At 47.0% G+C, this 12,620-nt stretch overlaps 1 protein-coding gene across 1 annotated transcript; it reads right to left on the bottom strand.

The window, feature by feature from the left end:
- Window positions 1–125: 125 nt before the first annotated feature.
- bola1 (bolA family member 1) lies at window positions 126–7,866 on the bottom strand. The gene is made up of 2 exons (XM_059980114.1): window positions 7,733–7,866; window positions 126–2,435 (listed from the first exon to the last, which is right to left on the bottom strand). The coding sequence occupies exon 2, from the start codon at window positions 2,406–2,408 to the stop codon at window positions 1,983–1,985; it is 426 nt and encodes a 141-aa protein (XP_059836097.1). The 5' UTR covers window positions 2,409–2,435; window positions 7,733–7,866; the 3' UTR covers window positions 126–1,982.
- Window positions 7,867–12,620: the final 4,754 nt, after the last annotated feature.

Here is a 12,620-nt window from a genome sequence, read left to right as displayed (position 1 = left end):
GCTACCTTGTACTTTTTCCTCTCCTTCCCCTCCCACCTCGTATTCTGTCATCTTCTCTTTACTCTTTTCCGTGGATGCTGCCTGACCTGCTGAGTTCGGGCAGCATTTCGTATGAGTTGCTCCTAATTCTTCCTTCATTTTCCGATTATTTAATTAAATTTTCTTTTTTTTCTATATACTTATCATCATTTATAGTTTCTATGTACTGCTGCTGCAAAACAACAAACTTCATTACATACACCAGTGACCTTCCTTCCTCAAGCAGTAAGACCCAGTCAACATCTCCACCATGACGTCATCATTTCCAGTCAGTCACCTTCTGCACAGCCCTTTAAGGGCATACAATCAATCTACATACACAAGTTCTCTTATGTATTTATATTTATTGTTTTAAATATTATTATTTTTGATAATATTATTGTCTTTTGTGGGTTTTTTTTTGGTCTGATCTGGAGTAACAATTATTTTGTTCTCCTTACCCACTTATGTACAGAAATGACATTAAACAATCCTGAATGTTAAACTTGATTCTGGTCCTGCCTTCGCTCCCACCCCATCAACCTGTGCAACCACTTGCAAGGGGCTGTGGACCCTCACCAAAACCCCTCTGAACATCTAAAGGAATCCAAGACCTGGAAACTCCCCAACAGTCTCAACGCTGGACTGTTCCCACAGCCGATGGGACTCACTTTCGAGGACTCGCGTTCTCAGCCGCAGTTATTTACTTGTTTTTTATTCTTTGTCTTCTTTTGCACACTGGTTGTTCAACAAGCTCTGTTGTTTTGTTTTAAAGAAATGAATCTCATTATGAGGTCCGGGCGGGGAAGCCAGGACGGTCTTCTGCTTTAAAATTCAATCTGTTGTGCATTCACAGATGTTGGAACATGCAGTTACAGTCTGTTTGAAACAGTGTGACCTATACATTTTTTTTTCATACTTTTATTTTGTAACTACTTGAAATACAATAAAAAAACGTTTTAAAAAAAATAAACAGTGTGACCTCCCTCATTAACGAAACGTCCCTCTATTCCAAGGCAGTGCCCTCTGCTCCTAGACTCCCCACCACAGGAAACATCCTCTTCACATCCACACCATCCATCTAGGCCTTTCAATGTTCACCAGGTTTCAATGAGTCCCGCTTGGTGGCGCAATAATACGGACTCCGGAGCGAAGGTTCCTGAGTTCGAATCCGAGTCGGGTTGAGCGTCGAGCTAGCAACTCGGCCTCGTTAAAACAAGAATAGCTTGCGATGGAAACACCGTCATGAAGGTGCCCCGATAGGTTTCAACGAGATTCCCTTCATTCTTCTGGATGTCAGTGAGTAAGAGCCCAAAGCCATCGATCACTCCTCATATGAAACCCCCTCCAATCTCATGAACCGCCTCTGAACCCTCACCAAAATGTCAGCACTTCCTTTCTCAGGTGAGGGGCCCAAAACTGCTCACTACCCTGCAGTGAGGCCTGATGAAACCTCAGAATTACATCCTTGCTTGTGAGGGTGGGGAGAGAAGGGGTGGAAGAGAGGGGAGGGGGAGGAGAGAAGGGGAGATAGGAAATGGGAGGGGGTGGAAGAGGGAAGAGTAGCGAGGTATGGAGGGGAGAGAGAGGAAGTGGAAGAGAGGGAGGCAGGGGTGAGAAGCAAAGTAAGAGGGTTAGGAAGGGGAGGGGAAGGGAGAGGGGGGAGCAAGAGGGAGAGAGGGGGAGGGGAGAATGATAGGAGGGCGAGTAGAAGGAGGGGGATGGGAGGGAGAGGAGGGGGTTGGGGAGGAAGAATAGGAGGATGCGGAGGGAGAGGGAGAGTAGAAGGAGGGGGATGGGAGGGAGAGGAAGCGTAGGAGGAGGGAGAGTAGAAGGGGGGATGGGAGGGAGAGGAGGGGGTCAGGGAGGAAGAATAGGATAGGGGGAGGGAGAGGGAGGGGGTATGGAGACCATAAGACTGTCAAGAGTACATAGTGTCCAGTGTTTATTTGTTGACTCAGTACTCAGTCAGCGGATGGTGTGGGGGTGTGGTCTCCCTGCCCCACCCTCCTGCTGTCATGCTTGGACCCCCCGAGGCAGGGTGGGCTCCTGTCAACGTGGGCATCGTCTGCCCACTGCTGGGGAGTCCTGGCGTGGATGGAGAGGGCATGGACAGGGCCAGCGAGCTCCTGGCCGACGGCCGCATGTACCAGCCGGTGTCGCTGGAGGAGGGGCAGCCCCTCGAAGCGCGGGCTCACCACCACTACCTTGAAGTGGGTCTCCGAGCCGGGAGGGACAGCGTGCCGGTGGCTCTCGTTCAGCACCTCCAGGTGGGCGGGGGCTAGCGCCTGCTGAATCTTCTCTCTCAAGGCGCTCTCGATGGGGCGCCTGGGGTCCCGGACGGCCGTGGCCATCGCCCTTCGGATGGGACCGCCTGCCGCTAGGCTCATCCGCTCACTGCCTTCGACCTCCGGTGGCTGGGCGAGAGGAAACAAAGGGTTAAAACTACGGGGAAGGCAGTTCCTTCCTCACTGCTCCTCCCATGGAGGATGGTAGTGCTCCTCCTACCGCTCAACCCCCTCAGTACCCCCCTCCTCACTGCCCCCCTTCATTACCCCTCCTGCAGTGCAGACATCCCTATCTGCCATCCATCCCACAATGCAGCACTCTCCGCTTGCACTCCAGCCCTGTCGCCCCTCCCACAAGAAAACCAAACAGTAAGTCGATAAATATCGGGAACAGGAGATGAAAGTCCTTGAAAGTGAGTCCATAGGTTGTGGGAAGTTCTGTGACAGGGCAAGTGAAGTTACCCCCTGTGAGGAGAGCTGAAGGATTACTCAAAGGTGGACTGTTCCTTTAAGAGTGAGTGGGGGAAAGAGAGAGATGAGTGAACAGCTTGTGTGCTAATTCAGCAGCAGGGACAGAGTCTGTGAGTTGCCTTGGAAACTGAAAGGCAGAGTTATATGATGGACAACTTGTGTTCAGCACTTGGAGATATATGCAAGGTCAGTCGACTTTTTCATCAGACACACCACACGAGACACACAAGGACACTGGTGAGCTTTGTGTGCCCATGACAAGGCTGGGGTTTTTGCTCAGTGTGGATAAAGGAGTGACCGGTGGAACGCTGTTGGTGTGTTTAACCCCGGCCTGGGTTGATAGCTTTACCATGGAAATGGTCCCCTTTCTGTGGTCACAAGTTGGTGACTTTTGAATAAGTTTCGGGAGCAGGAGGACAACGTGGAGGATCGGCATGGGAAGACAAACCAACTCTCTATCTCTCTCTCTAACTCTACTCAAATCACATTCCAGAACTGAACTGATTGCTTAAGACTGTATCACCTAATCACCTGAGCTTATTTATTCACCAATATATATGCATGTACTTTGCTAACCTCTTTACCTTATTTTGTTTTATATTACTTTATTCACGTAGTTACTAATAAAATAGAGTTTATAAGAGGACTCAGACTCCAGGTGTGTCCATTTCTGCTGGTTCTTTTTAACCCATTACGGGGTACATAACACCCCTCCGGTTCAAGAGGCGTAACTATCCTCTTGTTACTACTATAGGTTGAGGGTAGTAACTGTTCCCGAACCTGGTGGTGAGAGCCCTGAGGCTCCTGTATGAGCTTCCCGATGGCAGCAGTGAGAAGAGAGCTTGAAGTGGAAAGAGTGAGCAATTTCGAATTCCAGGGTGTCAGTATCTCTGAGGATCTAACCTGGTCCCAACAGATCGATGCAGCAACAAGGAAGGCAAGACAGCGGCTATATTTCATTAGGAGTTTGAGGAAATTCGGTTTATTTCCCAAAACACTGGAAAACTTCTACAGATGTACCATAGAGAGCATTCTAGCTGGCTGCATCACTGTCTGGTATCGGGAGGTGGAGGGGAGCTATTGCACAGGATCACTGTAAACTGCAAAGGGTTGTAAAATCAGCCAGCTCCACCATGGGCACTGGCCTTCATGGTATCCAGGGCATCTTCAAGGTGCGGTGCCTCAGAAAGGTGACATCCATCACCCAGGACATGCCCTCTTCTCATTGTTACCGTCAGGGAGGTGGTTCAGGAGCCTGAAGGCACACATTCAGCAATTCAGCAACAGCTTCTTCTCCTCTGTCATCTGATTCCTGAATGGACATTGAACCCGTGAACACCCCCTCACTCTCTTATTTTTTATTTCTGTTTTGCACTACTTACTTTTAACTATTTAACATACATATATATTTACTGTAATTTATTTTTATATTTATCATATATTGCATTGTACCACTGCCACAAAGTTAACAAATTTCATGACATATGCCAGCAATTAAACCCGATTCTGATGATGCTGTTTTCTTGCCACAGCACTCTTTATTCATTGGAGCGAAGGGGACAAGGGGTGACCTTATCAAGGGGTAGATCATGAGGGGCATAGGAAGGGTGAATGTGCAGTCAGTTTTCCGGGGTTGGGGACACTTGGAACCAAGAGGGCATAGTTTTAAGGTTTGCTTATCTTTCGTATAAGGGTATTTCAGTTTGAGAGCAAAGACTTTATTCTCTAATCATAGAGGATCTTGTTGAGATGACTGTGCATGGGTCTTCAGAACAAGGTCATCTTGGAACACCTATATCCCCTCAATCATCAGGCTCAGGAACTTCACTCACCCCAACACTGAACTGATTCCACACCCATTCTCAAGGACTCCAGGTCTCATGTCCTTGATATTTATTGTTTAGTTATCTATTTATTTACTTTCCTCTTTTATATTTGCACAGCTTGTTGGACTTTTACACCTCGGCTGCTTGTCCATCTTTCTCGTTATACTGATTCTGCTGTGAATGCCCACAAGAAAATGAATCTCAGGGTGTAACAGGATATAGAGATTCTACTTTGCTGACAAATTTACTTTGAACTTTTGAGATAGTCTTGCTGCAGCACAGCAAACGTTCAGCAGACTGAGCTGCGGGATTCGAGGAAGGAGGGTGTGAAAGGGGGAACTTTGCCATCTGACTGGGCCTGTATTCCGAACAATGGAGGAGCGGGCTTGAGAGTGGCGAGTTGTTCTTACCCGGAGGCTGGTCCGTGTACGGAACGAGCTGCCAGGGGGAACGGTTGAGCCAGGTGCATTAACAAAGGCCCTTCCAGCCCTGCAACCCAGTGTGAGTGTGGACAGAACTGCAGTATCTAGACAGAGGCCAACCAGGCCGAAAAAACTGCATTACCAGGGCAAAGAGCAAGTCAGGCACATGAAAATAAATGTACTGCACACAGAAGAGAAAAAGCTAAAAAGTCAAGTTGCAGTTTCAAAAAGAGCAGTAATCTGCATGCTGTTGATGAAAAATCCGATGAGAGTGACACAGGACTGGGTAGCCTTGAGATTTACATGTGAAAACTAACAATAGATGAGAAATATGGCTTACAGCAGACATGAACAGCAAATTAATTAAAATGGAGTTGGACACTCCATCTTTTCAGTCATTCCACAAATACGTTATAACAGCAAGTCAAAGACACTAAACTGAAGCCTGTCGACATTCTCTAGGAACTTATACCGGAGAAAAGGTAACGCCAGTGGGAATGACGTCCATGACAGTGAAATACCACAACCAACAAGCCACACTGGGTTTGTATACAGTAAAAACACGAGGGTCAGCATTGTGGGGACGTGATTGTTTGATTGGGGATCTATCGACCATTTCTGTGCCATATACCCTGCAATGAAGAAAACTGAAAGCCAGTTAAGAAAGGTACTGGGTAATGCTACAACTGTCAAAAACCATGAACCATTGTCCAACAGAGGGCAAACAGGTGTTGGTGCCAACTCTGTGCCTTTGGTTGGAAAGCATATTGGACCAAGGAAGGACATGCTGCCCAGAGGAAGCGTGGAATTTACAAAAGCAGTGGTCCGACTACAACAGTTTTCGTAGACCACATATCTGAGAGAGCTCCTGATCTGTTAATCAGGCAGTTTTCTGTGAAATGTGGCTTGCTTTTAAGCTGGAAGAGAGTTCAAGGAGCTTCAGGGAAGTTTTAAGCATTCGGCTTTTGAGAGTCTAAAAGTCAGAAGCTACTCTGCGTGCATCTTGGCATTAACTTCAAACGGGAGACAAAATGCTGCTTGTAACAGATGCCAAAACCAAAACCCCGCTGGATGAACGGAAGGCCAAAACGGAAGAAGTCAATGGAGACACAAACACAGAGGGTTCATCAGATGATGTTGTGGATGAAGAAAACAAGAGCAGAGATCGTAAAGGGAGCAAGAGAAGGATTAATAAGAGAATACCCCAGTGAACTAAATGCACCTTCCTGTTCTCTGTGCAGTTGGTCTTTAAACAGCCTCCACGCGGCAGATGTGGACTTCCCCAATTAACTCTCCCTAGCTCCTGCCTAATACTCTTGTAATTTGCTCTCCTCCAATTTAAAACTCCCCTATGAGGTCCACATTTATCTGTAGCTACCTCAAGGCTTAAGAAGTTGTGCCCACCATTTTGTTACTGCTCACCCACAGAAAGGTCCGGCTCATTACCAACACCAGCTGTAGTCCTCAATTGTAGGACCAGCTAAATAATGATTTGACAAACCCTCCTACATGCACCTAACAAGTCCTGACCAAGTAAGGATCTTGCACTCAGAAGTTCCCAGTTTATATTTGGGGAGTTGGAAGTCCTCCACATCAACACACCCAGTGTTTTACACCTTTCCTTAAACTGCCTGAATATCTGTTCCTCAATGTTCAGCAGCTATTGGGGGTCTGTACCTCAGACAGTTGAGGAGGTTAGTTATGGGTCCCCAAATCCTCAGGACTTTCTACAGGGGCACAATTGAGAGCACCCTGACTGGCTGCATCACTGCCTGGTATGGGAACTGTACTTCCCTCAAACACAGGGCTCTGCATAGAGTGGTGCGGACAGCCCAGCACTTCTGTAGATGTGAACTTCCCACTATTCAGGACATTGACAAAGACAGATGTGTAAAAAGGGCCCGAAGGATAATTAGGGTCCCGAATCATCCCAACCACAATCTATTCCAGCTGCTACGATCCAGGAAATAGTACCGCAGCATAAAAGCCAGGACCAACAGGCTCTGGGACAGCTTCTTCCACCAGGCAATCAGACTGATTAATTCATGCTGACACAACTGTATTTCTATGTTATATTGACTATCCTATTGTACATATTTAGTATAAATTGCACATTTAGTCAGAGACGTAACATAAACATTTTTATTCCTCATGAAGGATGTTAAGTCAATTCCATCAAAGTTAATGTACCCTTCCTAGTTTTGAGTTCTACCAATATGGAGTGGGCTTCATTATGCCTCTCTGGGTAATATTGTCCCCGATTAGTAGCGCAACTGCCTCACCTCCTTTACCTCCCTATCTAAAACATCGAACCCCTGGGCATTAAGCACCCATTGCTGCCCCTCTCTCAACCAAGCCTCTAATGGCTACAACATCATAGCTCCATGTTCTAAGTTAGTCACCTCTACCCGTAATACTCCTGGCATTGAAAAACACACACTATATGTGACTAGGTGGTTCTGTACTATTCTGGATTGACTCTGGGCCTGCGTTTGCAACCAGTGAAGTTCGACCTCAAACAGAGCGTGAGGTTTGTGCGTGGAGGGGTCAGTCACCGTCCTCTCTGCATTTGTTCCGGCACGCCAACGGAAAGAAGCAAAGATACAGCAAGGCCAGCGGGCCCCTACTGCTGGGTAAACCCTTTGACAAAACCCTCAAACCGCTCCCGGTCAGGAGAACGACCCCAACCTACATACGCTGCACTCACCTTCTGCAGCTCCCGGGACCAGCCGTCAATCAACCGCACCCGGAAGCTACGTATACACTTTCCCAGCGCGCTTGCGTACAATCGCAGGGCCCGCTGGGGCTTGTGGTTCTCCGTCTTGGGCGAGCACGCGTGCCGCCGGACTCACATCACCATGGCAACGGGGGCCTAGGCTCACGGTGACAAGATGGAGCTTTGTCATGAATGGGTGAACGCGTCACTGCATCCGGAACCTGAAGTCCTGTCACCCAGTGAAAATCCAGGGGTTTCACCCCCTCTAGATTTGGATCCAGTGGAAGTTTGGGGCTACCAGCCTCCCATCCCGAAACCAGTCCGTGTCAGGAATTCTGACTCGTCTGAAAGTGGATCCAGTGGGAGTCAACCCACCCCTCCCACGGTTTCAGTGGGAGCTGGGGCTTCACCCTCCCCTCTGGAACTGCATCCAGTGGTTTCCAGTTTAAGATATATTGCCTTTGGTTGAAGATGATGAGTGATACTTATTGGAGGTTAATAAAACAAGGAATATGACTAAATACCTTAGCAATAACAGTTTTTCTGTAAACAACTATGGCAAACGATCTGCACAAACAATGAAGAGGTGAGCAAAGGTGAGGCTGAGTTGACGGTCAAGTCTGTGGGTGTGAGGTGAAGTTGGGGTGAGGTTGAGGCAAGTTTCAAGTTTCTGCCACCCTATTATAGGGACAGATGTTGAAGCTCTGGAGAGGATGCAGAAGAGTTTCACCAGGAGGTGGCCAGGATTAGAGGGCATGAGCTACAAGAAGAGTTTGGATAAAATTGGGTTGTTTTCATTGGTGCAGCGAAGGCTGATAGAGCTGTACAAGATAATGAGAGGCAAAGGTAGAATACACAGATACCACTCTATCAGGTTCAAATTACTCACACGTGCAGGGTTCAGTAAAGATTAACTTGCAGGTCGAGTTGCCAGTGAGGAAGGAATTGTGATGTTAGCAATCATTTTGTGAGGACCGGAATATAAAAAGAAGGGTGTAATGCTGAGGCTTACTGAGGTACTGGTGAGGCATCACTTGGAGTATTGTGAGCAGTTTTGGGCCCCTTATCTAAGAAAAGATGATCAGACATTGGAGAGGAGCCAGAGGAGGTTCACAAAAATGATTCCAGGAATGAAAGGCATAAATGAAATGAGGAGCTTTTGATAGCTTTGGGCTGGTACTCACTGGAGTTCAGAAGAGTGAGGGGGGTGGGGGGGGGATCTCATTGAACCTTATCTAATGTTCAAAAGTCTAGATCAGGGGTTCCCAGCACAGACCCCTCGGTTAATGACAAGACTCCATGGCATTAAAAAGGTTCAAAACTACTGGCCTAGATAGATAGAGTGGAATTGCAGAGGATGTTTCCTGTGGTGGGGGAGTCTAAGACCAGAGGGCACATCCTCAAAATAGAGGGATAACCAGGCGTGGTAAATAGACAATAGGTGCAGAAGTAGACCATTCAGCCCTTCGAGCTGCCATTTTGAGATCATGGCTGATCATCTACTATCAATACCCGGTTCCTGCCTTGTCCCCATATCCCTTGATTCCCCTATCCATAAGATACCTATCTAGCTCCTTCTTGAGAGCATCCAGAGAACTGGCCTCCACTGCCTTCCGAGGCAGTGCATTCCAGACCCCCACAACTCTCTGGGAGAAGAAGTTTTTCCTTAACTCTGTCCTAAATGACCTACCCCTGATTCTCAAACCATGCCCTCTGGTACTGGACTCTCCCAGCATCTGGAACATAATTCCTGCCTCTATCTTGTCTAATCCCTTAATAATCTTATATGTTTCAATCAGATCCCCTCTCAATCTCCTTAATTCCAGCGTGTACAAGCCCAGTCTCTCTAACCTCTCTGCGTAAGACAGTCCAGACATCACAGGAATTAACCTTGTGAATCTACGCTGCACTTCCTCTACAGCCAGGATGTCCTTCCTTAACCCTGGAGACCAAAACTGTACACAATACTCCAGGTGTGGTCTCGCCAGGCCCCTGTACAAATGCAAAAGGATTTCCTTGCTCTTGTATCCAACATTCCATTAGCCTTCTTCACTGCCTGCTGCACTTGTTCATTCACCTTCAGTGACTGATGAACAAGGACTCCTAGATCTCTTTGTATTTCTCCCTTACCTCACTCTACACCGTTCAGATAATAATCTGCCTTCCTGTTCTTACTCCCAAAGTGGATAATCTCACACTTATTCACATTAAACGTCATCTGCCAATTATCTGCCCACTCTCCCAGCCTATCCAAGTCACCCTGAATTCTCCTAACATCCTCATCACATGTCACACTGCCACCCAGCTTAGTATCATCAGCAAATTTGCTGATGTTTTTCTCAATGCCTTCATCTAAATCGTTGACTTAAATTGTAAACAGCTGTGGTCCCAATACCGAGCCCTGTGGCACCCCACTAGTCACCACCTGCCATTCCGAGAAACACCCATTCACTGCTACCCTTTGCTTTCTATCTGCCAACCAGTTTTCTATCCATGTCAATGTTTTCCCCCCCGATGCCCTGAGCTTTGATTTTACCCACCAATCTCCTATGTGGGACCTTATCAAATGCCTTCTGAAAATCGAGGTACACTACATCCACTGGATCTCCCCTGTCTAACCTCCTGGTTACATCCTCAAAAAACTCCAACAGATTAGTCAAGCAAGATTAGTCAAGCAAGTAAATCCATGCTGGCTCGGCCCAATCCTATCACTGCTGTCTAGATATGCCACTATTTCATCCTTAATAATGGACTCTAGCATCTTCCCCACTACAGATGTCAGGCTGACAGGTCGATAGTTCTCTGTTTTCTCCCTCCCTCCTTTCTTAAAAAGTGGGATAGCATTACCCATTCTCCAATCCTCAGGAACTGGTCCTGAATCTAAGGAACATTGGAAAATGATTACTAATGCATCCGCAATTTCCAGGGCCACCTCCTTTAGTACCCTAGGATGCAGACCACCTGGATCTGGGGATTTGTCAGCCTTCAGTCCCATCAGTCTACTCATCACCGTTTCCTTCCTAATGTCAATCTGTTTCATTTCCTCAGTTACCCTACGTCCTTGGCCCATCCATACATCTGGGAGATTGCTTGTGTCTTCCTTAGTGAAAACAGATCTAAAGTACTCATTAAATTCTTCTGCCATTTCTCTGTTTCCCATAACAATTTCACCCAATTCATTCTTCAAGGGCCCAACATTGTTCTTAACTATCTTCTTTCTCTTCACATACCTAAAAAAGCTTTTGCTATCTTCCTTTATATTCCTGGCTAGCTTGCATTCGTACCTCATTTTTCTCCCCGTATTGCCTTCTTAGTTAAGTTCTGTTGTTCCTTAAAAACTTCCCAATCATCTGTCCTCCCACTCACCTTAGCTCTGTCATACTTCCTTTTTTTTAATGCTATGCAATCTCTGACTTCCTTTGTCAGCCACTGTGGCCCCTTTCCCCCCTTTGAATCCTTCCTTCTCTGGGGGATGAACTGATTTTGCACCTTGTGCATTATTCCCAAGAATACCTGCCATTGCTGTTCTACTGTCTTTTCTGCTAGGCTATCCGTCCAGTCAACTTTGGCCAGCTCCTCCCTCATGGCTCCATAGTTTCCCCTGTTCAACTGCAACACTGACACCTCTGAGCTGCCCTTATCCTTCTCAAATTGCAGATAAAAACATCATATTATGATCACTACCTCCTAATGGCTCCTTTACTGCAAGATTGCTTATCAAATCCTGTTCATTTCATAGCACTAAGTCCAGAATAGTCTTGTCCCTGGTCGGCTCTCGTACAAGCTGTTCCAAGAATGCATCCCGTAGGCACTCTACAAACTCCCTATCCTGTGGTTCAGCACCAGCCTGATTCTCCCAGTTCACCTGCATGTTGAAATCCCCCATAACTACTGCGACATTCCCTTTGCCACATGCCAATGTTAACTCCCTATTCAACTTGCACCCAATATCCATGCTTCTGTTTGGTGGCCTGTAGACAACACCCATTTGGGTCCTTTTGCCCTTACTGTTCCTCAGTTCTATCCACACAGACTCTACTTCTCCTGACCCTGTGTCCCCCCTTGCAAAGGACTGAATCTCATTCCTCATCAACAGGGCCACCCCACCCCCTCTGCCCACATTTCTGCCCCTACGATAGCACATATACCCTTGTACATTCATTTCCCAGGTCTGATCTCCCTGCAGCCATGTTTCCGTTATCCCAACAACATCATAGTTACCCATTCGCACCTGAGCTTCAAGCTCATCCGCCTTATTTCTGACATCGTGCATTCAGATATAGAATTTTTAACCCATTTCTCCTCTCTCTGTTTGAATCACTGCCTATTGTGCTTAACCCAGCTCCCCGAACTCCCATTGGGTTATACACCCCTAGAATTTTGTTGTCCTTCCTAAATTTACTTATTCTTTCAACACATTTAACTCCATGTTCCATCAGACCATCCCTCTGTACATGTGTCCTCCTTATCACTTGTTCCGCCTCACCTTTCTCTACTACACACTTAATATTCCGGAACCGTGTAGTCCCCACCTGTCCTGTATTCTTCCTCTCACTATCCTCTCTCGCATTCTGGATCCCCGCCCCCTGCAAATTTAGTTTAAGCCCCCCCCCCCAAGAAGCACTAGCAAACTTCCCTGCAAGAATATTAGTACCACTCCAATTCAGGTGTAAACTGTCCCTTCAGAACAGATCCCACCTTCCCTGGAACAAAGCCCAATTATCTACAAACCTGAAGTCCTCCCTCCTGCACCATCCTCTCAGCCACGTATTAATCTGTATAATCCTTCTGTTCCTTGCCTCACTCGCACGTGGCACAGGTAGCATTCCTGAGATTGTTACCCTGGAGGTCCTGCACTTCAGCTTCGCACCTAACTCCC

The sequence above is a fragment of the Hypanus sabinus genome, chromosome 9, assembly GCF_030144855.1.
Source record: "Hypanus sabinus isolate sHypSab1 chromosome 9, sHypSab1.hap1, whole genome shotgun sequence".
In the NCBI taxonomy this organism is placed as follows: Eukaryota; Metazoa; Chordata; class Chondrichthyes; order Myliobatiformes; family Dasyatidae; genus Hypanus; species Hypanus sabinus.
The sequence above is the reverse complement of the archived record's forward strand: the minus strand, read 5'-3'. Positions and strand labels throughout refer to the sequence as shown.